The sequence below is a fragment of the Lissotriton helveticus genome, chromosome 9, assembly GCF_964261635.1.
Source record: "Lissotriton helveticus chromosome 9, aLisHel1.1, whole genome shotgun sequence".
In the NCBI taxonomy this organism is placed as follows: domain Eukaryota; kingdom Metazoa; phylum Chordata; class Amphibia; order Caudata; family Salamandridae; genus Lissotriton; species Lissotriton helveticus.
The window spans coordinates 606,832,461-606,858,490 of NC_136070.1; the positions used below are offsets into that span (position 1 = coordinate 606,832,461).

The window sequence follows — 26,030 nt, forward strand, 5'->3', positions numbered from 1 at the left end:
CAGTGGTCAACTGATTAAAGAAGTGATATTACGCCAGAGCAAATAGTGATGCGTGCAGAATTAAGGGAGCAGTGTAAAACAGTTCATAAATGACAAATGCTAGTGCTTTGCCATGGAGGTAGGTAGTGAATGAAATTAAATGATCGTATAACACAGTAAAATTTACTACCACTAGTTTCAGTCCAATCAAGTCAATAAGAGGGAGCAAGGCTTTGTCAAAACATAACCTAGTGTGGTTGAATGAGGAAGACTAATGAAACAATTGTTGATGTACAAACCTTGAAGCTGTGGTTTCAAGAAAAACAACCACAGTATAAACAATACAACAACAGTAAAATGGATGTAAAAGAAATTGAGTCTAAAGCATGTGAGGTGAGTATGGAACCCAAGAAAGGTGCAGAGGAATAGTTTGGTGTACGTGTATCTAAAAAGAGTGGTATAGATTCAATGAGGTTTTGTGAGATGGTTTTAAATGGAGAACGTACTGCGTAATGAAGGAGATTGAGGGGGAGGAGTGGAAAGAGTTGAAAGCAGGGTGTGCTGAATATGTGGCAGGAGTATGAGGGGAAAATTATCTACCTGAGCCATGTTTAAAGGGTAACTGAGTGGGTGGCACAATCAGTGCTGCAGGCCCACTAGTAGCATTTAATTTACAGGCCCTGGGTTCACATAGTGCACTCCATTTGAGAATTATAAGTAAATTAAACATGCCAATTGTGGATAAGCCAAGGTTACAATGTTTAGAGTACAGAGCTTATGCACTTTAGTACTGGTTAGCAGTGGAAAAGTGCCCAGGATCCTATAGCCTGCAAAAATGAAGCCAGCAAAAGAGGAGGTCAGAAGGCAAAAGGTTAGGGGAAACCACGCCAAGGATCCCAGGTTTAACAGGTAGGTTTGTTGTTGGGCTTTCAGACTTCCTTATACTGCTTTCTTTGTCTATTACGTGGAAAGGGGGGTCCAGTTTACCAAAAAATTTCAGACGAAACTGCATAGTAAAAATATTGAAGAATTTTGTACATTAATATTATTTCCTAATTCCTACATATGTTTAATGACGCCTTGCTGTTGACTATTCAGGATATGTTCCTGCATGGATAATGCTGCACCACAAACACTTCACTGTTTATCCCGTTTTCTGCGCATTTCGTTCCACGATAACTGTGGGTGCTACAACACCCACGCACCCCAACTTCCACACCTCATGCACAGGCAACAGGAGGCCATGAGTCACAGGAGATGTGAGAACGTGTGAGTGGGGAACTTAGAAAATAAACGTTTCGGCATGTTATTTACTGAGCACTGACAGAGATAGCCAGCTGTGTCCAAATAACTGTATTCTGCCCAGGTCACAGAAAATAGCAAGATGGCGCCTGCTGTAAACAACCGAAGAAAATCACACTCAGCTGTTCGGGTCTTAAACCTGCTTAAACTGAATTACTGAATGTTTATTTGTGTAGGTAATTAAAACCATTACAAACCAGTAAAAAAAATAAGGTGTATCGCAAGACGTAAAATATCCTTTTCTCTCTTAACCTCACAAAAAGACAATTTAAAACAACAGTTCAATAAATGCGTTAAATACAAGGGAGCAACCCTGGCCCTGCAGGTCAGCAAAGAAAACTCTAAATCATAGGCCGCATTGCATGGAGGCACATACTAAGTATTATAACTGACATGATACTGCCTAGTAGACTAGGGACACCAATTCATTACATTTTTACTTTACATCGTTTGTTTTAAGAAGCTTTACAACAACTCCCATAATTAGGGGCCTATTATGATTGCGGTGAATCCGCATCCTCCGGGCCGGCGGAAGCCACCGCCGGGCTGGAGGATGTGGATTTACCGCTGCAGACCTCCAAAACACCACCAGCAACATTAGGATGGCTGTGTTATGAGCGGCAGACGGCAAATCCGTCCGCCGCTGATCCGCGGGATGTTATCTGCAATTTGGTGGCGGTGTCTGCAAGACACCACCAGCCAAATTACGATGGGTGAGGAAACATGCTTTTCCGCGGCGGATTCTCCGCCGTGGAAAAGCATGTGTAGCTTTGCTTCTGGGGGCCCATTGCGGGCCCCCAGGGTGTTGGGGGGAGCGGGGTGCACATGGGGGTACCTATGGTACCCCCCTGCATATGCATGCACAAAGCGGCAGGCACCGCGCGGTGCCTGCCGCTTTGTGCATGGAAATGCACTGCGTGCATTTTTAACATTGCGGCGGGTGCTGCTTCAAGCAGCACCCGCCGCAATGTTAAACATACAGGATGTGACCGCCAGGGTGGCGGTCACATCTTAATTTGCACGGAGAGACCGCCGCTGCCCCTGTGGACGGTCCCTCCACCTCTGGGGTGGCGGACGGAAGCAGGTCCCTCCGCCATCCTAATAGGGCCCTTAGTCAGGGAGCCTTCAAGGACATTGGTTCACCGAAATGCCAGTGGTAGTGGAAGTGACATCACATGAAATTGTGACCCCTAATAACATCAGAGGAAGTGATGACATGTGGCCTTTGACTTGCTCTCACCCTCTGTTCATAGGTCTCCTGCTCAACTGTATCTTTAGGTCTCGCGACCTATCGATGCGCGCATGCGCATTGAGCGGAGCGAGAATTCAAGCGGCGAAAACATCATGAAACCACCAGCTTTTTGCTGGCGTTTTCATGGCGTTTTCTTGCAGTGCATGTGAACCACGTGAGCAACATGCACGCCCATTCACGGCCAGGGCTTCTCCTCCCCTAATTATTCATGGCCGGCCGCAGGCCGGCCGTACTTTCACTTTCCCGCTTCTCCTCCCATTCCCGGCCGCTCACAGCACATCAAAGGGCTTCGCCCAGCGTGCGCTCTGCATTCTCTCCTCAGCCAGCTTCCCCCATCCCTCGCACCCCCTCCTCCTTCAGGCCCCCACCATTTGCTTCCTGCCTCACCAGTCGGTAAGCCAGCTGGCGCTTCATGCTTTTACTAGTATTTTAGAGATCAAGGTTTTTCTTTCCTTAGGGGCCCGCCACTACCAAGGCTACCCTTTCTTTATTCTACCTTTTGTCACTTTCTTTCAACATACTACACTTCTTGATTTAGCATACTTTTGCAGGTAAATAAAGAGATGTTTATTTCGAATGAACGAAAAACATTTACAACGAGTTAATTCCCAATCCAAAATACTCTGTACAAGAACACGGTTGCCAGCGCTCCTCTCGGGGACTTCATCCAGAGCCACGGAGTGTCCCTGCTGTAAGAGTTGCAGTTCCTAAGACCTCCGACACTACAATTCTTTAGCTAGCTGCCGAGTGTCAAAACTGCAAAAGTCACCTGTAAACTATCAAGAATTGCATGAACGTGCTCCAATTGAGGAAAGAGCTGATGACGCACCTTTTAAAAGAACACGGTCAATGGGGGGCACAGGGCTTACATTGTTCAAATGTCACTGGTGATAAGAGCATGTTGTAAAACATAAATGACAATCAAGATGGTGGTAATTAACACATCACGATGCGCTGCTCCCTGAACCTAGCAATCTCACAGTCGCTTGACTGCACCTATGCTTTCACTAAGAGTGCACTCACTGCCTGGCGTTTATGTTTGTGCTAGACAAATACCACATACCACATATCTACACATACTCAACAGAGGCCATTTGCTTCTCCAGGACCTCATGCAAGGCTATCACGTGACTGCCCACGGGTCGCTACTGCTCCTCTATATACATACAGCCTCGATCGACGATCAAGGATCTATTTTGCCTGGGGCTTCACCCGAGCCTCAGCCCTAGAAAGGCTGCGGGGGTGTCTGCCTGCCTCCCTGGGACCGCCACCACTGGCAGGCCTGCGCCTCTCTCTACAACAAGCATTGACATTGCCAATAGGTCTCGCTTGTGGGACCTTATAAGTATTTAGTTTTGCAGCACAATATCCGATTATGCAACAAGGATATTGTGCTGCAAAACTAACTACTTATAAGGTCCCACAAATGCGAGACCTATTGGCAATGCCAATGCTTGTTTTTTTATCTCTCTCATCTGTCTTTCTCACCTGTTTCTATCTCTTTCTCCCGCTTCCTGTCGCCTCTTTTGTTTCTTTTTTTAGAATATATTTTTATTGGCTGTTTTCATGAACAATTACATTTTCATGATTACATATAACCGGGAAGCTTTACAACTCAAGTATAAGGCAATAGCAGACAATATAATGGCTCAGTGTACACTTAACCGCCAAATCAATCAGCGGTAATGGATTGGGACCCCCTTCACCTCCTCCATGCAAGTACATCACATTATGCATCATTATTCCATTTTCATGAGTACATCAGAGTCCATGGTTGTGTATTTCAGAGAACTGCTCCACTGAGTCTCCTATCACCCACTATCACCCCAAAAGGTCCCTCAGGTTTGATGTACGACCTCCCCTATTTCCCCCTGGGTGAGTCCTTGTGCATAGTCAGAGTGTTCAGTTGCGTGGGATTGCGATCCCCGAGTGCACCCCTCATCTGCCCCATTCTACATTGGCGCTAGCAATGTTGCCTAGACCTCTAAATCCCCTTGTGGCTTCTCAACCCGTCTATTAAACTTCATGTGCACATGCTCTGCAAGTGCGCATTCCGTTAAGTCCTTATACCGCAGCACAGTCGATAGGGCTCTTGTGCTCAACCTTCCTATTGCCACCTTCCTCATGGCTAGTACCAGGACCAGCTGAGGAAAATGCTAGTGCATCTCCCCCCCATCTCGGTTGTTTAACTATTCCTATCAAACACACTTGGGGCATCAGTTCAATTTGTATCGCTGTCACTGTTTGTAGCTACATGATCACCGACGACCAGTAGTCGTGCACCCCGGGGGCAGGTCCATGCCAAATGTAAAAAGGATGCACCCTCTTCCCCACATCTTGGGCAATCTACGCTCCTGTCTCTGTACATCCTACTGAGTTTAACTAGTGTTAGGCACAAGTGGTGAACATAGTTAAAATGCGACAGCTTAAACCTGGTATTGCATGAGACCTCGTTCACCAGCCCATAGAGTCACACTCTACTCCTTATCAGTCAGAATCCTCCCTCCCAATACTCGACGCGCCTTGGCTCAATCCAGACCCTGTTAGCATCACCAGGTGCCTTGCCGTCCCTGCCGTCAACACTACCTGTAAAGTTTCTGTCTGCTTGGATGAACTAGGGAAATCCGTACAGATTTCCTGCGCAATTGTTGATAATTTAGGGTATTGGAGGAGCTGGTCGCCCTCCACCACGAAGGCCTTCTGTGCGTCCACAAAGGTGAGGAACTTCTCTCCCGGGTAGAGGTTACCCAACGTCCTACAACCTCCTTCCCTCCAGCTTGCCACCGACATGTCCGCATTGATTCAGCTATATGGCAACAATGTCCACAGGACAAGTGCCCTAGCATATCGCCTCTTCTATTTCAACTGTCCCTCCCACTGATCTTTTTTATATTATATATCCCACCTTCACCCCTCTCACCTGACTTTCTTACCAGTTCTGTTCTCTTTTTCACCTCTCTGTCTCCTGTCTTCCCCCTCTTTCATAAACCCTTGTCTGTTTCATTCATACCCGTCTCTCCCAATATCACTTCCATGTCTCTCACCTTTCCTCCTCCCACCTCAGCTATATTTTTTAACCTATATCTGTCTTCTAATCACCACTTTCTTAACCATATCATCAATTTGGTTTCCCATCAGATCTGTGACTTTATCACCCCTTTCTCAATTGTCTTCCTTCTTTTACCTGTTACTTTTTCCTCTGTCCACCTCCCTTCTTCTCTCAGTTGCCTTTCTAACCTCTCTCTTATCGCCCCTTTGCCTCACACCTCTCTCTTCCCCTTTCTGTCTCTCTTTGCCATCTCTTTCACATCTGTCTCATATCTCTCATGCTGTCATCCCACCTGTCTCATTCTAGTGTCCTCTTCCAGCTCACCTTTCGTTATTTCCCCCTCATTTCCCCCTCATAGCCTTCCCCTCTACCCCTCTATCTCTCTTCTTTATTTCTTATTTATTGCCGCTTTCTAATGCTCAGGGGCAGCAGGAGTCACAGAAACTAAAGTTGCTTTGCAAGTTTGTTACTTTGCTTAGATTGGCTACTGCTGAGATCTGTCATGCCTTCTCGTGCACACCATGTAGGTGAGAAGCACAGAACGTAAACAAGGCTCAAAGGAACATTGGATGACTTCTGTGTCTGACACTGCCTTTACACCTCTGAGGCCAGGGGTCGAAAGGACAATACCAGCGGTCGCAGGAGGCAAGCCAGGGGTCGCAACAGCAACCTCTGATGACCCCTAAATGACGTCCATGGAAGCCATCTTTGACACTCACAAGTAATAGAAGGTCAAACACATCAAATGTGCAGTGCTGACTCCTACTTGTAGTTACATAAATTGATTTTGAGTTCTTAGTGCAACGTTCTTTCCATGGTGTGTTTCACATTAAGGCAACTGTGGGTGTTTGTATGATGCCATCACAAGAGCTCACAAAAGCAATCCATATGCCAACAAATGGTCTTGTTGCTAAGGGAATGGGGCACTCAAATGTCAAAATGTAATTTTGCGTAGAGACTCAGAAACTCCTTGAACTGTCCACACCTCCCATTAGTTCACTGTGCATCTACCTTTTACTGTTTACTGTTTATTTTATTGTTCAGTTAGTTAAAACCATACCAATATACCAAATTCTAATATTAAAAGTTTGCTACACATAAAAAATTGCATCTCTATAAAAACATAAAATCTTAGAAGATTATACAATTGTAAAATACTTTCCAAATTATTAACATGTTTTAACATTCAGTGCATGCTCATGAATTCGTAGATATTTAATCAATTTACAATTCATTTGGGGGTCATTGGAGTCTAGTCCACATATGATAGCTCTCCTACACAATCTTATGCCTCTGTCCTGAAATGCTCGCCACAATATTGTGGTTCGCGCTAGTTGCAATGTCTTACAGTGACATACAAGATGAATGATGTCTTCTTTTCTATTGCCGGCAATTATCATTTTCTTTTGGTTTCCAGTAAGGGGCTTCCGCAAGAGTAGGGAACTGTCCGAACCTTAACGTTATTAATTTCCTCTTTACGTAAATGGAATAGGTGGAGTCTAGATAGGCATCTACCTACATTCTCTAAAAACGATGGTGGTGGCAAGCAGACCTCAAAGTTTTCTGACAGGAGAAGAATGGCTGTGCTTTATAACAAGGGAGAGCTTGAAGCCTAGGATATCAGAATCACCATTCTCAGGTCAAAACAATCTAACTTTTGTACTATATTGAATGGTAATTTTAAGCCTCATAGAAGGAAGTCACATGTGCCATTGTATTTTACCAAGTTTTAAAAGAATAAGTATATCTAACATTGTTATTGGTTTTGATTAACCAAACAATAAAGAGTTTCATGTTCTACATTCTCGGGCTGCAACAACAGACTACCAAGTCCTACGAAGTGGTGCTAGAGAAACAAGTGTGCACTATGCAAATCCCATAAAAAAATAAATACATAACTTGAGAAAGCCTTTGGGTGGAAAAAGCAGTAGAGCACAAGGCGAGCTTCAAGAAAGAATGTTGCTGAGGTCTACTTGGCTGAACGTGTCCTTTTGGAATGAAACACTTAGGCAAGTGCTTAATTTGAGCCGCTGGTTGATGGTTGGACCCACCGGGACTCATTTTTACAGACTGGCAGTTATTTTTCCTCATTGGACATTTCCTGAGACCAAGAGATAGAAAAACACACAATAGAGAAGAGAAAGGCAGAAAAAACACCACTAAGGAAGCAGACATGAACTGCACAGTTGAAATATAGCGACAGGAAGTGTCTGATAGTTGATTAAAATGGCATGAGGTGGGTTCCAGACTATACAGCCTTGATGTTTGGCACAACCACCTCTCCTTCAGAAAACAACTCAAAACTTGGATATTTGATAAGTAACGTACCCCCCCTCCCTCAAGCGCCTTGAGACCCTCTGGGTGAGTAGTGCGCTATACAAATCTTAACTTGACTTGACTTGACTTGACCCTTCTTCGCAGAGTTCTGACCACTGGCACCTATTCTTCTACAAATTAAACACTGACTTAGGCCCTCATTACCAGTGCCCCAGAAAGTGGGTGCTATTTATCGCGATCAACAAATAAGGGCTCAGAATATACTGGGTGTGATAAATTACACCTATTGTGAGTTTCTGGTGAAAAATGTGTAGATTCTGGTGCTTTCCGCACCAAATCCACATGGGACTGTAAATGGTGTATCTTTTCCCCTGTTCAAGTCAAGCATGTTTGGCCAGCTAAAGTTGGCAAAGGACGCTGACTTTAACGTATCTTGTAATTATCGGGTGCAGTAAACTCAGCACTACTCAGAATTCTGATGCATGGGCAAACAGGGAAGTGGGTAACTCTGGCCCATTCATAATCAGGGTCCAATACTCACGTTGAGAACTAACGCTCTGTACCTTAACATGAATGCAATGTCCCTTAACAAGCTCCAGGTGGTACAGAATGCAGCGGCGAGACGTATTCTTAACATTCTAAAGCATCAGTAATCCAGGAAGGGGATTCGTGCCTTACACTGTCTCCCCATCAGAAAGTGCATCTCCTTTAAAGTTCTGAGCATGGTATATAAGGCCAGGCACAGTAAAGGTTCGCCAGATTTGAAAACCCTATTTCAATGGTATACTCCTGGTAGGACCATGAGATACTTCACACAGAAAAAACTAGTGTCTCCTAGAATTTGCAGGTCCAGATGGGGTGGGCGCTCCTTTTCTGTAGCAGCCACCAAGCTTTGGAATTCCTTGCCCACCTTTATTTCCAATGTGGACTCTTTACCGGTCTTTTAAATTTTTGGGAAAACATGGTTATTTTCATCGTAGATGGCTGCAAGAGCGTTTCTGTCCTTCTTTGTCTGCCCAGTGCCTTGACACCATGGGGTATAAGCGTGCTCTACAAATATTGTACTATCCTATCCTAAAATCGAAGACAGAGTTACCATAATAGTCGCCATTGGCTTAGTATTATCTGAATGAAGAATGACATTTGTTCAACTTGGCATGTATTTAAGAACATAACCCAATTTCAAACCACCAACCAGACCAGAGGCCATCTCATGGTAGGTTTTTATCAGGCAGCACAGAGCCGAATGCCTGTTATATGTGAATTAGTTTAACCCAATAGTTGCTCAAGTTTGTGCTTTATATTCAGACCGCACTGCTCTGAAACAGAAAAAGGCAATCCTTGCTCACTGTTTCCAAGCTGTACAAAGAGCATAAAGCACTAATTCAAAGAAGTATTGGGTTAAATTAATTCACTACCAATGCAAGCACATAAAACAGGTGCGCATCTCTGATCTGAGCCACTGCAGCCCATCATGATTCGGCCTCTGATTTCCTTATTTGCAACTTTTAGAGCCTACAGTGTTATGTTCAAGGGATCTAAACGAGGCAACATCATTGTTTCCAATTCTACCACAAATACACCAAGGTTTCTTGAAGCACCTAGGGCCAGATTTACCACTTACTCACGCAGCACATTGCAGCAGCCGCTGGACTGTTCCCATGAGGCACAGGGTCAGACTGATTTGCATATGGCCTTGTCTGAACTGGGGTGGCAGAGTGGGCTAAAGAACGGTGATGGATTAAACTCAGATCTTTTGGCTGGGTGTGAGTGTTTGATTGATTCAGATGCTCCGTCCATCACCACCCCCTTTTGTACCGCATGAAAAGGAGAGCGCCTTATTTACACCGCTGAAATCAGCAGCCGTGCACCACGGAGACACCTCTGCGCCACAGTGCAAGGGTGTCTCTATAAGTCTAGCATAGGTTTTGTAATACTATGCAGAGACTGACTTTAACCCATTACCCTCTTTGTTTGTGTGCTGTAACATGCAGCACACATTCAAAGTTGGAAAAGGAAGGAGAAATTAAAGCATCTCTCCTTCATTGCACCTTCTTCAAAAGGGCGCAGCTTTCTGACGCTAAAAACCCTGTCTACTTTATTTAGTAAATAGGGTTCAACATCAGAAACCTTCAGTGGGTGCCCATACTCCACCCATGGTACACCCCCTTGGAGCTATGTAACGCAAAGCAGCACTATACACTGCTTTGCGTTACTTTCACGTTAGTTCCCGCGCTAGACAAGTGTAGTGCTAGAATGTAAATCAGAAAAAAAGATTTTGTGCCGATTTGTGTCACTTTTGTGAAACAAACACAGTGTAAAATCTTAGTAATTCCCCCCCCCCCCCCCCCCCCCCCTCAGAGTCTTCTCGAAAGGTCTGTGCCCAGTTCCAGTCAAAAGATTCCTTTCAAAGACTGCAGAAAGAATCTGGGAGTGTGGTGGGTAAGATTAGTGGGGCAAGTAAAAATTGGGAAACATCCTTTACAACGCAACTTTTACAATGCACTACCATTACGACGCAACTTTTACAACGCAAGTTATTACAACGCATTGCGCTGGGGGCGCTCTAGGATAGGGAATAGTTTAATTACTATCCAACACCTTCCCTACTATTCACGGGGACTGGAGTTGGAATAGTAAATTAAACTATTCACTATCCAGCGCCCCCCAACGCAAGTCGTTGCAACGACTTGCGTTGTAAAACCTGCGTCGTAATGGCATGCGCTGTAAAAGCATGCGTTGAAACGTCATACATCCGTAAAAATTGTAGTAAAAAACATTGCAGCAAAGTTTTGCTAGTTAAAGCTAGGGTGAATCTAGGGGATCATTTTCCGGAAGCTCCATCATACGAAAATTACTGACCGGGAGGAATGTGTGAGGCGTATTAGTGTAATACAAGAAAAATTTGCTTTTGGTGGTGTAGCTTCCCACCCCATCTCCTCCATCAATATAACAATAATAGTAGTTCCCAGCTGCAAAACAGAACTCTTTACTACCCCACTCTGGTGATCAAGAATACTCAATGTAGAGATGCTATGGCCTCAAGATTAATTATTGTTGGCCTGAGAAAGAATAGGCATTTAACATTCTAAAGGTTTCACCTTTATTGGTCTTCTTTCTAAATCGGCACTGACTGAGAGCAGAATTACTGCAATAGAGGCAATACATAAAACTGTTAGAGATATTTATTTATTTATTTATAGCATTTTTAAAGCGCGCTGTTACCGGGTGGTGTCCTGGCGCTGAAATGATATGATTTCTCCCATAAAATGGTCATTGATTTTAAAGGTCAAAAAGCCAAGTCTTAATGTTTTTCCTTAACATCATCAGGTTGGTACTTTGTTTCAAGATCAGGGGCAATTTATTCCAGATGGAAGTGACTCCGGATATAAAACTGCGTCCTCCCCATCGTGCTTTCCTGATCCGATGAGTCTTAATTAATCCTTTGTTTGCTGATCTCAGCTGTCTACCTGGTGTGTACAGTTGGAAATGTTGTTGAAGAAAGGATGGACCAATTCCATTCACTGCTTTAAACACCATACATAATGCTTTAAACATTATGCGTTTGCGTATCGGGAGCCAGTGCAATTTCTTCAATTCATGTGAGACCGAAGCAAACTTAGGCAGGCCAATGATTAGTCGGACAGCTGCATTATGCAACATTTGCAGCTTGTTAAGAATCCCTTGCTGGGCTTGCAAAAAAAGACTGTTGCAGTAATCAAGGCGGGACAGCACAAGTGCTGCCACCACCGTTTTCCTGCTGCTGTCTGTTAAAAAAGGGACAATTTTCCTGATGGTTTTCATAAACCAATGAATGGAGGATGTTAAAGCATTGACTTGTGGCTTGAAGGATAGTTGACTATCAATGAGAACACCCAAGTTCTTTACTTTCATTGCCGGAATGGGTGGGTCTCCCATTTCATGGGGCCACCATTTGGGGCTCCAAAAACTAACATTGGCACCGAAAAGCAGCACCTCAGTTTATGAGGAATTCAGTTTAAGGCAGTTGCCAGCCATCCATGAGCTCACTGCTGTCATACAATCCTGAAATCTCGCCGCTATTCCTTCTTCTCTTCCCGGGAGCAGAGATACCACAATTTGTGTATCATCTGCGTAAGATGTTGATTCGAAACCAAATGACCGAATCACCGGGGCGAGGGAGGAAACGTAGATATTAAATAATGTGGGGCTTAGGGAGGAGCCCTGAGGGACCCCCCCCTGGGAGTTTGAAAGGTCTAGATTCAAATTCTCCCATGGCCACCACCTGTACCCTGTCAGCTAGGAAGGATTTCAGTATCCTCAAGGCTGTTCCTTGGATTCCGCAGCCTTCTAAACGGTCCATCAATATACTATGGTGGACCAAGGCCGCGGAGAGATCGAGGAGTACCAGAGCTGCACGTCCTCCTGCATCCAACACCCTCCTAATCTCTTCCGTAGACTTGATAAGGGCAGTCTCGGTGCTGTGGCCTTCCCTAAACCCATGTTGGGCTATGTCCAGGCATTGAGAGGACCTGAGAAAGTCACATAGCTGTGCATTCATAACTTTCTCAATGAGTTTGGCCGGTAGTGGTAGCCTGGCTATAGGCCGATAACTATTAGGGTCTGAGATGTCAAGAGTTGTTTTTTTAAGCAGAGGAGCAATTGACACTCGTTTCCAGCAAGTTGGGTATTCTCCGAGGTCAAACATCCCATTAAATAGCTCCGTTAGAACGCATGAAATGGGAGTGGCTGCCAATTGTGCCACAGAGGCTGGACAGGGATCTTGAGGCGAGCCTGATTTAGTTGCCAGAAGCAGCTTTTTATCTCTTCTGGATTCACCGGACAGAACTCAAAGAGTTTCGCCACGTGTGGATTCATCAGAGTAGCCTGTATGTCCCTTCAAGGAGAGATGACTCAACTTGGTGTTCTAACTCTGAGAAAATCAGTTCCACTTTGTTTAAAAAGAATTTAGCGAGAGTCTTGCAAAGTTCAAAACTTGGGGGGATGATAATTGATTTAGGGGTAACCAAACTGGCAACTGTATCGAAGAGTTCTCTAGTTGAGTTTTTGGCTCCCTCGATGCGGACAGTAAAGCACATACTTTTGGCTTTTTTAATCATATCTTTATATGTTTTTTGGCTGTCTTTAAGTTTGATTTTGTCTGCCTGTAGATAGTCTGCACGCCATATGCGCTCCAGTTTTTTACATGTCACCTTACAGTCTCGTAACTCCTGGGTATACCAAGGAGGGGATGGTACTGTACGAGTAGGGCGACAGAGTTTGGGTTGCGCTAAAGTTGTACATGCTTTATCTATCCAGTTTGTGTATTTTTCGGCAGCTTCATTTACATCTGTCGGTAGTATAAGTATAGAAGATGTGAGCACATTAATGGTGGTTTTAGCAAGTACCGCTGATGTAGGGGCATAGCAAGGAATCTCAATCTCTTGTCTACACTCAACAAAGCAGTGGCGTAGCTAGGAGAGGACAGGGGTGCGGTCCACCCCGTGCGGCACTGTATTTGGGGCAGCGGGAGTTGTGTCTGTTGAGTACCACCACCCCCGAGAACAAGTCGTCCGTCGACCCCCACCTCCCCCGGGAACAAGTCATCCAACAGCCGCCAACCCACCCCACTCTTACGTTTACCCAGGCGGCAAACTTAGGGGCTGCCCCGGGTGGCAGTACATCTAGCTACGCCACTGCAACAAAGTCTCCTGAACTCTGCCCTCCTCCCCCCATCTGTTCTTCCCTTTCTGTGTGTCAAATGCCCGTTTTCTCTTTCTCAACAATAGTTTATGTCTCAACTCCACAGAGAGGCAGGCAAAATCTAAAAAGCAGTGCTTGGCCCGGATAGGGTGTGCTCTGGCACCAGAAAGTGAATAATGACCTGCGAAAACAGATATGTTGTATTTCTGAGCCTCCCTCTTTAAAGGAACATAACTAGAAAGCACCTTTAAACTGTCTCAGATGCAGATGCATGGGAGAACACGTTTCCTAGCAAAGTGCAGATGTACGCCTTCTATCCCAATTATCGGGGTTGTTTCTAGGGTCCTGCCTTTCATTAGGCACAGGAGAAATTTAATTTACGCCAATGTAAGGATGTATTTCCCATAACAGCCGGTACACAAATGCCTACGATTATGCCATTAAGGGCCAGATGTAGGTAAATAGGATTTACCGATTCTAAAATCCCGAATCATACCGATTCGGTATTTTAGAATCGGTAAATGCTATGTAGATAATCATTCGGTAAAAAATACTGAATCGTTAAGATCCGGTATTTACCGATTCAGTAATTGCCATTCATTCCTATGGGCCTGGAGGCCCATAGGAATGAATGTCAATTACCGAATCGGTAAATACCGATTCGGTAAAAGGGGGAAAACATTGAAGAGTGGCAGGGTGTCAATTTGACATCCTTTTGCACCCCTCAATTGTGTATGGGTGCACATGTTGCAGAGATACATGCCCTAAGGGCATGTATGTCTGCAACATGGCACTGAAGCAATTTGCATGAAATTGCTTTTTGGGGTTTTTCTTTATTTACCACCAACTTGTAGTTGGTGGTAAATAACGAATCCCAAAAAGGGGAAAGAACTCATTTGAGTGCTCCCTACATTGCAAATTCGGTAATTTACAGATTCTGTATTTTAAGGAATCGGTAATTTACCGATTCGGATTTTAAGGAATCGGTAATTTGCGGATTCCTTAAAATAAAGAATCAGTAAATTACCGAATTAGCTATTTGGGCACCTACATCTCAGTAGCCTAATTCCGGGCGGAATTAGGCTTCCTACATCTGGCCCTAAGTCACATAATTGAGTCTTCGGGCATCTTACAAAGAATTGGCGAAGGGCAGTGCCGCAAGTCATTCTGCTGTGCCGACTTAGGCACCCTTGTGCCATGATGTAAGGGTGTCTGCTTTATTGGCATGATTGATTTTGATCAGGAAGGGACACTTTCCTGCACAAAAACAATCACATGAGGCGTTTTCCTCTTTCCATGTGTGCTGCAGAATGCAGCTCACATGGAAAGAGGAAAAAACGAGCAGCCTGTTCTAGGGAGGAGCGAGGTTTTGATGCTGCACTAGATTTATGAGATATTGTAGATCTGGAGCAGTGTCCAAGTCCATGGGTGTTGCCTGGGAACACCTACAGCAACACCCATGGAACGCCTCTCTGCCTTACTCCATATCTACAAGGCCATGAAAAGCCACGCAGGCTAACAAAAAGTGATGTTCCGGCAGCGCAGTAGCCAGTTAAATATACCCCTCGTTTGAGTAAATTATTTCATCACATAGGATGGAAAGAATACAGACAACCTGAAAGCAAGCTGCTGTTATTCATGACAAGCAATTTTGTGTTATTTTTAGCACAAAAAAGGCAAAGATGGTTGGGAGGATGCATGCATTTCATGCTAAAAAATTGTGTAAACGCCAAAGACAGCATTTTTCATTATAATGTGTAATTTCGCAGAATGTTTTTGTGCATTTTATGCAATTTATCCAAAAGAAATGACACAAATTTCGCCAGATGTACTTTTTGTTGGAAGGAATACTGCACATGTGTCTGGGAATACATTTCATAAAAATCTACTTGCCAGGAAGTGAGTTGTCCTCCTCAATCGTGTATTCTCCCCTAGGGGTTCGAACTGTCTTCCTGCTCCGGCCTTTCTCCATTACACCAGAGACTGGCAGCTTGCCCTGCTGTGATTCTAAGTGTTTGGTCAGCAGGAGTGCCATCTTGTCCAGGGGGCCTCCAGATTTTCGTTGTAGGACAGACTGAAGTTCTTGCAGGCTGGAAAAGGAAAAAAAATGGGTTTCACAGATAGGCACCTCAACTAATATAAGACAATAGTTGACATGATGAGAACACATTGACATTTTGGAATTCCACCAGAATAAATATTCTTGCTTTAATTCAACCGTATGTTTCTTGCTTTTCACATAGTTTCCCTGCAATTTAACCTATTTAAAACACAATATATAAATGAATGCTGAATGAATGTTTAAAGTTTCTGAAGCCAATGCTTCCAGGCAGTGGCGTAGCGTGGGCGGGGCCACAGAGGCGGTTGCACCGGGCGCAAACTTCGCGGGGCGGCCCAACTTTTAAGAGAAAAAAAATTGTACTACTCATTTTCTTCTTTTAAAATTTTGTGCCAGGAAGTGCTAATAGTCCACGGGTTAGGGGCGCAATACATGCTTTGCCCGGGGTGCTGGCAACACACGCTATACCGCTGCGTCCAGGCAATGTATGAAGCATACCGAGTAAATGGAGCATCTACCTGAACTTCATTTGTGACTGCGCAGACAAGGTTTTGGACATTGTCTGATGGCCACCCATGGTTCAGTTTTCAATTGGAAGCAGTGCCTCCATTTTAAACATCATACCAAGGCCCCCATTAGGAGCTGCACAGCAGGGATGTGATTTTACCACATGATAAAATCGAATTTGATTTTACCGTTTCAAGGTGGTAAAATCAAAACCAAGAAATGGAAAATTACTAAGTGGGCCTGACTTTTCAGGCCATAAGAGCAAACAGAGACTCCTATTCCATTCAGTTTTACCACATATATTTACAACCTGCTCAGAACAGGCGTGGGGGCGGTGCGTTGGGTGGGGTAAGCAAGAAAAGTGGGCGGGATTAGGGAAAGGAATGGCAAGTTGATTTTACTGTTTCAAGGTGGTAAAATCAAAACCATGAAATGGAAAATTACTGCGTGGGGGCTGCCTTTTCAGGCCTTAAGAGCAAACAGAGACTCCTATTCCATTCAGTTTTACCACATATATTTATAACCTGCTCAGAACAGGTGTGGGGGCGGTGCGTTGGATGGGGTAAGCAAGGAAAGTGGGTGGGATTAGGGAAAGGAATGGCAAGTTTTTTTTTAGAAGCCAGAAGCATTGTACGCTTTCCTCAGTTAGAAAAAAGCATCACGAGGCTGGCTGCTACTGCAGTCAGAGTTTCATTTGATTTATCCAGTCGCAAAAATAAGGTCAGGTTGTTCCCGACCTGGTAAACTGAGGTGCAGAAAAACCTAACCACAAATAATCAGGCGGAGTGAAATTAACGCATTGAAGCATGCAAGTTTATTTTTGTCATGCATAGTTAATTAAAACCATTACATGTACATTTAAAACACATTAAAATGCTACCATGATAATAGAATCTAACAATTAAAACACCTTAATAAGGCAGTGAATGTTATCAAGTTGGGCTTTTGATCCGTCAAGGCAAACAACAAATTAGCTTAATGCAATCAGTCAAGATTATACACTCAGAATGTTAGGAATTGGCCGAGGTCTACTTCAAGGGATCCCCTACATCAAGTAAAAGTAAAAATGCTGAGCGTGCTGTGCAAACCTCTTGCTGTAAGGTGTTTTTGTGGAATATATGATGTTACAATGCAAACAATTACAATGCATGCTTTTACAACGCGGTTTTTACATCATAACTACCATTATATTGCAGGATTTTACGACGCATGCCATTATAATGCATTTTTTAAAACTACCATTACAACGCATTCCATTACAATGCATACCATTACAAATCATACCATTGCAACACATAATACTTTTGGGGCAACAGTGGGGTGAGTGTTGGATAGTGTAGGAGTAAAAATTACTATTCCCACTCCAGTGGGTGCAACAGTAGAGTAAGTGTTGGATAGTGTAGGGGTAAAAATTACTATTTCCATGTATCCCAAATCCATACCCACCCTAAAACTAAAAAAAATCTCCATTACTTACCTTATAATGCGTTGTAATGGTATGCGTTGTAATGGTATGCGCTGTAATGGCATGCGTTGTAGTGACATGCATTGTAATGGCATGGGTTGTAATGACATGCGATGTAAAGGCAGTTGTGTTGTAACAGTTGCTTTGTAATGGTAGTGCGTTGTAATGACTGCGTTGTAATGGATGTTTCCCGTTTTTGTGCTGATTTGTGGTCTAATGAATAAAGTGCTGTACTCTTGACAGGAAAGCTAGAGGTAGTTTATAATACAGTCACCGACCTGCTAGTTTAGCTGTGAAAAATGATGGAATAACTGACAAGTCCCAGAGCGTAAAGTGCTGTATGACCACTACCTCCAAGGAAAGCCATTGATCTGCCCTCGACTGGGAGCACAAGTCGTACAGTCAGGTGCTGCATTTAACAATCTCCTTAGCGGCAAGGTTCAAGAATCTTACAGTCTTACATGCCATTTGCAAAGAAGCCCCACATAGTAAAGAGATTACAGCTGGTCAAATGTTCTGGTTTGCAGAGCTCTTAAAAATGAAGTAGACCAGTGCTGTTTCCAGGGGGGCATAAGATCTTTCGACGTGAATACGCCAAGACGTATTAGCATGAGATTGTGTTTCTTGGCCTCAGAGAAATGCTCAGATATATATGGCTGAGGATCAAAAGCTGAGTATGATGGCATGACCACCCACGCGTGCCTTTTGCTTGCTATGGTGGCCTTGTCAACGACGAATGATTAAAGTTTGGCTGCTTTGCTTGCGAGACGTTTAAAAGCGGCATATTCCATGGGGGTGTGACAGACGTCTTCTAGTCGCAGTGCTGCGATTGAGTGCTGTAATGCTGGGAACACGCAGTTCTTTTTGTGGGCCTGCCTTTCTATTTCCCGCCAACACTGATGTGCGTGCGAGCTGACTTCAGCTGCCCTCGTCCTCCAGCAGAATCTCACCAGGGCGCCCTGTCTGGATGGACCCTGGTGGAGCAGACCAAACGCAAGTCTAATTTGGGCTTGCGAGGCTTACTGTGGGATTGCAAAGAGTTTTTTAAAGAGGCTTGATAGCAAGGTGTTTAAAGTTGGGATATCTTTGCCTTCGAGCCGTAAGATCTTGAGGGCATAAAATTGACTCCCACGACGTGGAGGAGATGGAGCATTGAGGTATTTTGTGGGGGAACATCCTTTACAACGCAACTTTTACAAGGAAGTGCCTTTACGACGCAACCATTACAACGCAACTTTTACAGCGAATTGCGCTGGGGGGCGCTCTAGGATAGGGAATAGTTTCCAACCCCTTCCCTACTATCCACGGGGACTGGAGTTGGAATAGTAAATTAAACTATTCACTATCCAGCGCCCCCCAACGCAAGTCGTTGTAACGACTTGCGTTGTAAAACTTGCGTCGTAAAGGCATGCGTTGTAATAGCATGCGTTGTAACGTCATACATCCATTTTGTGTCTTATGTTTCAAGGTTTTAAATGTAAACAGCAGATTTTTAGCAATGTAACCTCTCGATTATAGGTGCAGTTAGTAGGTTAATTAGAAGCCTAACTGGACTCCGAGATACTTAAAGGTCTTAACCAATCCTAAAATGTTGCCTTCAGCCCGTCAGTTGAATTTAGGCTGCCTGTTGTTACCTCTGCATCTAAAACAAAGTACCTTAATTTTGCTGTAGTTCAGGTTCAGTCGCAGATCGTTGGTAAACCCCAATAATTGGTCTAACATCCGCTGCAGCCTGATTGGGTTTTTACTAAGGGGGACACAGGTGGCTATCGAATTAATCCGTGTACATGTTAAATAGACACGGTGCAAGTGCTCACTCCTGTTTGTAGCCCATGTTCATATAAATAGTTTTAGTGGTTCCTTGGCCATCGCCTAGCTTGATTTGTACCCATGTGTTGGAATATAGGTTAATGATTGCCTCCAGCAGTTTTGCCAGTGCCCCCCAGCGTGCATTGTTTTCCCACAGCTAGGCCCTCGTGACTTTATCGAAAGCAGCTTTGAGGTCAATGAAGCAGGCGTAGAGCTTGCTGGATTTAGCAGTTGCTTGCTCAGCCAGATGGGTTACCGCCAGAAGGTTAGCTAGAGTGCTCATTCCTGCCTTCAAGCCAGTCTGGGTTTCCCGACTATGTTTGAGCAGCAGACCCAGTCCTCTAAATCGCTATGCAAATTTAAGGCATAGATCTTGGCTTTTACTTCTGTTAGGGTGATTCATTTAGAGTTGGTCGTATTTGAGCCCTCGCTCGATTTGTAGATTGGCTGAAGGATACTGCCTCGCCAGGAAACCGGGGTAGTGTTTGGTATCAAGACATAGTTGAATCGTGGAGTTAAGTGCAAGGACCAAAAGCAGATATCCTTTTTAAATAAAGCATTTCGAAGGCTATTGGGCCCTGGAGCCCCTCAAACCCGAGCCTTTTTAGCGTTTGGGCAACCTGCTTGTCATTGATCGACAGGTAGTCCGCCTCTGGTGGGTGCAAGCTTTGCTGCTTATCCCGGCCCAACAACCCAGCCTCTGCATGTGGTAGTGGGGAGCAGGGGGTCCTAGTCCACTATATTATAGACTGTGGCAATGTGTGTTGACCAGGCCACTTCCATGAAATCGGCGTTGTAGTGCTGATTCGGCCACTGGCCAATTTGTTAATTTGGGCCCAAAATGATTTTGAATGTATTTGCTTGCGCGCTTGAAGTAGTGTGATCCAGAGGTGCATGCTAAACTCATGTTTCATCGCCTAGATCTATTTTTATAGGTTTGTTTCATTTTGGTTAATATGGCAAGTAAATCCTGGTGATGTTGGCCAACCCACAAACGAACGCTTCCGAGCTCTCTGTTGAGTTGCTTCTTCATGGTGCTCAGTTGTGGGGTGAACCATTCTTCCCCACTCTGGCCAATGCCTTGATTTCTTGAAGGTTTAAATACATTTTCTTGATTCATTTTACGGAGAACATAGACACGGAGGAGCAGCAACATGTGAGTCTACAAAGGCAATCTTAAGTCAGCTATATGAAAGTAAGGACAATGTTGTAAAGTTGTTGCGGCGGTTCCAGCAACAGGAGGGAACGGAAAAAGAGAGTGGGGGATGGAAAGGCAGGAGTGGGGGGCAGGGGTTGCTCAGGCAGATAACCAGTCAGTGAACGAAAGCAAAGCCGACAATTTTACAACTTTGAAAGCAGTATTACAATGCAACCAGACCAACACATTCAGCCGCAAAGTTGTCCAGTGTGCCAACAGCTCTAGATGATGCTCGGAGAGTTAACAGATTCTGCATTCAGGTACATTACCAATGGAGACTATATACTACGAGGGTGGGAGCCAGCAGGCATCAAGTCCCAGTAGTTTTGCAATTGTTCTTGGCAATGGAAGGGCGAGATTTTGATCGATACCTTATCACTATTGACCTAAACCTCGATCTGGTCGACTGAACCTTTGTTGCCTGTCTTTGAGGAAGAAAGTGCATCCATTAGCAAGTTAGTTCACCCAATAAAGGACTCTGCTCCCAAAGATCACAAACAACTTCTAGCTTTCAAAAGTTTATTGTAAAGATATGATAAGCTGCAAATACAGGCATCTCAGAATGAGATTCACGAGATACACAGGTCCAATTACATACATGTGCTCTCTGAAAGCCCTCAGACGAGCAACGGAAATTACTAACACAAGTTCTAAGAATAATAAAGCTATCAGCATTGACGCATATCTCTCCTTCATTTGAGTTGGAGGAAAACACACAGGTTAGGCTGTCCCTACCCTGCTCTAGATGGTATCCCTACTTAACCAAATCCCAACCTAACAAAGGTGTCAGCAGTGAATGACTCCCAAGGGAAGTCACTCACTCTAAGTCTCTTGGTGAAAACCTATAGTTCTCCAGTCATGACCCCTCTCTGCCTACCCATCCGCTCTCTAAAGGGTCCTCAGGTATCTGCTCTAACTCCACCCAGGGGTGCTGTCCCTAATACAAAACAGTCAACAACATTTGAGACGCCCCTCATGAGACGCCTCTCACGTGGTGTAGCTTCTGGCTTTTTCCATGCTGCTTTGTATTGGGCCTCATACGTTGGAGTTGACCTTGCTTCTCAGACTCTTCTCCGGCCCGCTGATACCCCTTAAACATTCCAGAACCCTCCTCCATGTCTGGGCCGTCTACTGAACAGACCTCTATTCATATTATTTATAATCGGATCCTCCCTTTCCCTTGCAGACAGACATCTGCGGCCAAGAACCCAACTCTCATAGACTTCCAAAAAGGTTTGCAACATTTCTCAGCCCAGACATGTACGTGTAAATCAATGTTTAAAAATAATTCAGGCCTACAGCATTTCTCATAATGATTATAGCATTCAACTTCTTCATTAATTAAAGCATGTTAATACTCTTATTCTATTATTCAGTAAACACATCTATAAATCATGGCCCATTAATGCAATGGCCAAAACATTATTGCAATCTATGTCGTGAAAAGAAACACCTTCTAGCTTTGGCCCTGAGGCCTACCACATTCTGCGTTTAACCACATGCCATCTTACATTTTAGCAGCTACACGACATGAATTCAGGAATAATCACATCTAATAAAATCATATAGTGTCACACATTTCTGTATTAGTTCCACTTCTACTTAAATCTCTACATTAGCTATACATTCAGAATATAATTACAGATACTACTAGCACTCATGGCATTTCTCCTCATGATTTGTGCTTACTACAGGTAAGTGTGATGCACTCATACATTTAGATCAGTTTGCGCTCTCTCAGTTCCCCCCTTTGATGACCTCTCGGGGTCATCACTAACATTTAAACTGCAGTTATTGCTGGCATAATTTGTCTCTGCGCTTCCAGAGCCCTCAGACTCCTGTACTGATTATCTTGTATGGCAGCCAATCTCTGCAGCTGCTCTCTTTGGGCTCTTTCTGACCTTCTTGCTCTGTACCATTTGAATACCCTCACCAATCCCCACAATATAATCCCACAGATCAATATTATGATGATAGGTTTTAGTATATACCACACAAAGCTTTTGCCTAAGGTGGAAATCCACCCTCCAACTTCACTCATTCCGTGACCCACCTTTTCCCAGACATTTTCTCTACTCAAGTCTTCGATCTCCTTGTGAATATTAGTTATGTTCCTAATAACTTTCTCAAGGGGCTTTGAATTGTCTGGAATGTAAGTACAACATTCCTGGACCTTCAAAGCCTTACAGACTCCGCCCTCTTTTGCTAGTAGGACATCTAACGCAAGACGGTTCTGAAGAACCATAGCCCTTATCGATTGCATCTCTCCTTCTACCAGCATTAAGGACTGAGCAGTGCTGGCAGACAACCTGTCGACAACTGTTGCCAGTCGTCTAATTTTAACATCATTAAGGATTACTCCCAAAAGAGGGAACATAGCTCCAAAGACATCTCCAACCATTTCTGCATCTCCTACATCTCTCCTTCCCCTCGATGATGTCTTGCCCTCGATGATCACTAAGTCTTGTGCATGATATATTTTGGGGAAGACAATTGCTAGGTAACATGATCCATACCAGTTGTCAGGTAGTCTCACGTAAGCATTTCTTCCACATACAAAATACACATTTGGAATCACTTGCATTCCCTTCAGGAAATCCTTAGTATAGTACTCTATATTGAAAGCATGTTCACAGTCGACTTCTCCCACGTATACATTTTCATAATACGTTTTGGCTCGGTGAAGACATAGCTTTCCTCTCTGCGTCTTATCTAAAGCTATTGGACCACTACTACCCTTTCTCTTGTGTGCCTTCTCTTCCTCGGTCCAATCTGTTTTCCATTGTCCTGATTTTTTCAAAATCTTTTGTCTCCTGTAACGATCATCCACCTGCCCTATGAACTTCTTCTCGACTTCTGACACCTTGCATGTCAGGTTATTTCTACGGGCATGTGAAGTATCTAAGGTAATCCAAGGAATGAAGAATTTGGCCAATCTGTCTTCACTCTTCCAGTAGTCCCATTTGTTCATCTGCTTATAATTTGGGACTTCTGGCAACACTGAATCATAGTTGGAGAAATAGTATTCAAAACTATCTCTCTCATAAAATATACTAAGCAATAAGCTACATGTAATGCCATATGTCAGCGGGAGGTGATGATATCTAATGCCTTCATCTACAGACGCCGGCAACTGCATGCAGACGTAACAGTCCTTAACCTCCATGGCATCCACGTATTCATATAAGAGTTTAGCATAAGCATTTGACCTAAAGTCTCCTTGGGACTCATCTACGTGTAACCTGCGGGCTTCTGCAGCTAATAACGCTTTCTTTTGAGTGTTTTCCCTTTTCTCACCAGCAACAGTGGGTGTAAGCGTTTCTACAGATTTCACATCAGTTACCTTCGCCTCTTCCTCATGTCCCTTTACATAAGAAATTGTTACCACTAAAGCTATTAATATTATCACTCCTACTATTAGTGTACCTATTATACATTTAGCTCTGCGGTTCTGGGTGCCGGCTTCCATTTCGTCAGACAATATGGCTCTCTCTTATCTTAGCAAAAAGTTCTTTTCTTCTCGTTCCTTTACAGTCTCTTTTTTTTAATCCTTTCGTCTTTAGAATCCACACAACTGGAAGCTGACAACCTTCTTCGCAAAAGTCCTTTAACAGTTCAATAAAGACAACCCTAGCCCTTCTCCATCAACTCAAGGGAAGTTCCCTAATATTCTCTGCTTCCTGGGCGCTAGGTAATCTTCTTTGTTTCTGCTCGCTTTATTTACAAAGTCCTTTAACAATCTACTATCAAGTTTGTACCTGCAGCTTCGATAGCAAAGTTCAGTATTTCCAAACGAAGATTGTGCTCTTCATGTGCTGTTATCGTTGTACCAAAGTCGGGGAATTGCAATTCTGAAAGAAACATGTGTTTTAACTTGCTGAGGCGGGGAGGTCTGGGGAGCATGAATGTTAGTGACCCTTCTTGTTCGACTCCGGGTACCAACAGTCGTATTTCCACGGTGACGATGGGCTCAGAACTGGACACCACCACCGCTCGAATCCTCCCTGTCTCCTGCTTCAAAGACATTTGTCGCCAGATATGTCCACTCAGGTGTGGAGTATCTTCTGTTAGGCACACGCACTCTTCTTGACCTTCTTCGGTCCGGTGCTTCAGCGCCCTGAGCACCTTCTTCCGGGTCTGAGTCTTCTGATATCGGAGGAAGGGTTACCTCTGGAGTTGACCTCAGGCTAGAACTCCTTCTTTGCGGCCAATTAGCTTCTCCACGTGCCCTTCTACTCCTTCTCCTTCTTGTCTGTTCTCGCTCTCTGTCAGACCTGTCAGTGTCTGACTCGTACTCCCAGCTACTTTCTCCTTCTGTAGCGTCGTCTGTTTCGCTGTTGTACTGACCGTCCTCAGCTTGGTCAGACTCGTTCCCTGCTTCCGCTGGCACCTCTGCAGCTTGGCTAGCCCCCTCTATGGCTTCTCGGTCCTCTGCTGGACGTCTATCCGAGAGAGGAGCTGTTTCTTCCCGAGGTGCTGGAACCCTTCGCGTATGTGACGCGTGGATCCAATTGGGCAGGCCTCCCACCTTCACAGCCGTATTCGCAATCAAGATGATCTGGAAGGGCCCACGCCAACGAACATCCAAGCAGCTTCTTCTCACATGTTTTTTCACCAGGACCCAGTCCCCAGGATACAGGTCATGGCACGGGCCCTGGCACGATGGAACCTCGGCAGCCTGCACCTGAAGGGACACAGAACGAATGGCGTCAGACAGCCCCTTACAATAGTCCAGGATCATATCATCTGTGATATTTAACAGTGCAGTAGTTGGGACAGATGGCAGCCTCATTGCTCTCCCCATTAACACCTCATGGGGTGACAACCCCGTTCTTCTGTCTGGGGTACTACGAAGGCTCATGAGAACCAATGGCAGGGCGTCAGGCCAACTCAGGGTCGTTGAGGAGCACACCTTGGCAATTCGGGCTTTGATCGTGCCATTGATCTGCTCCACAATTCCTGAGGCTTCTGGTCGGTAACTACAATGCAACTTTTGATCGATATTTAGAGCTGCACAAATCATCTTCACAAGCTCGCTGTTGAAATGTGTTCCCCTATCTGATTCCAAAGAGGCCGGCACCCCGAAGCGCGGAATGAGTTCCCTAAGCAGTAACTTGGCCACTGTGAGGGTGTCGCACCTACGTGTAGGGTATGCCTCAACCCATCTGGAGAACACACAAACAACCACCAGGACATAGCGGAGGCGGTTGCATCTCGGCATTTCAATGAAATCTATCTGCATTCGATTGAATGGACCTCCAGACCTTCCTATGTGACTCAGTGCAACTGGTGTTCTTTTCCCTACGTTCAGCTGCTGACAGGTCACACAACGCTGGCACACTGCTTCTGCTGCTATTCTAAACTTAGGATTGTACCAAGTCTGTCTAAACACTCTCAGCATAGCGTCTCTCCCTAGGTGTACGGGACCATGTATGAGTCTGGCCATTGGAC

General features: G+C 44.5%; 1 protein-coding gene across 1 annotated transcript in view; it reads right to left on the reverse strand.

Annotated features, from left to right (window-relative positions):
* LTBP4 (latent transforming growth factor beta binding protein 4) overlaps nt 1-26,030 on the reverse strand; it is a 1,311,633-nt gene that overhangs the window by 821,025 nt on the left and 464,578 nt on the right. The window contains exon 4 of the mRNA XM_078660637.1: nt 15,435-15,631. Within this exon, the coding sequence (XP_078516763.1) occupies nt 15,435-15,631 (197 nt within the window). The remainder of the gene's footprint in view (nt 1-15,434; nt 15,632-26,030) is intronic.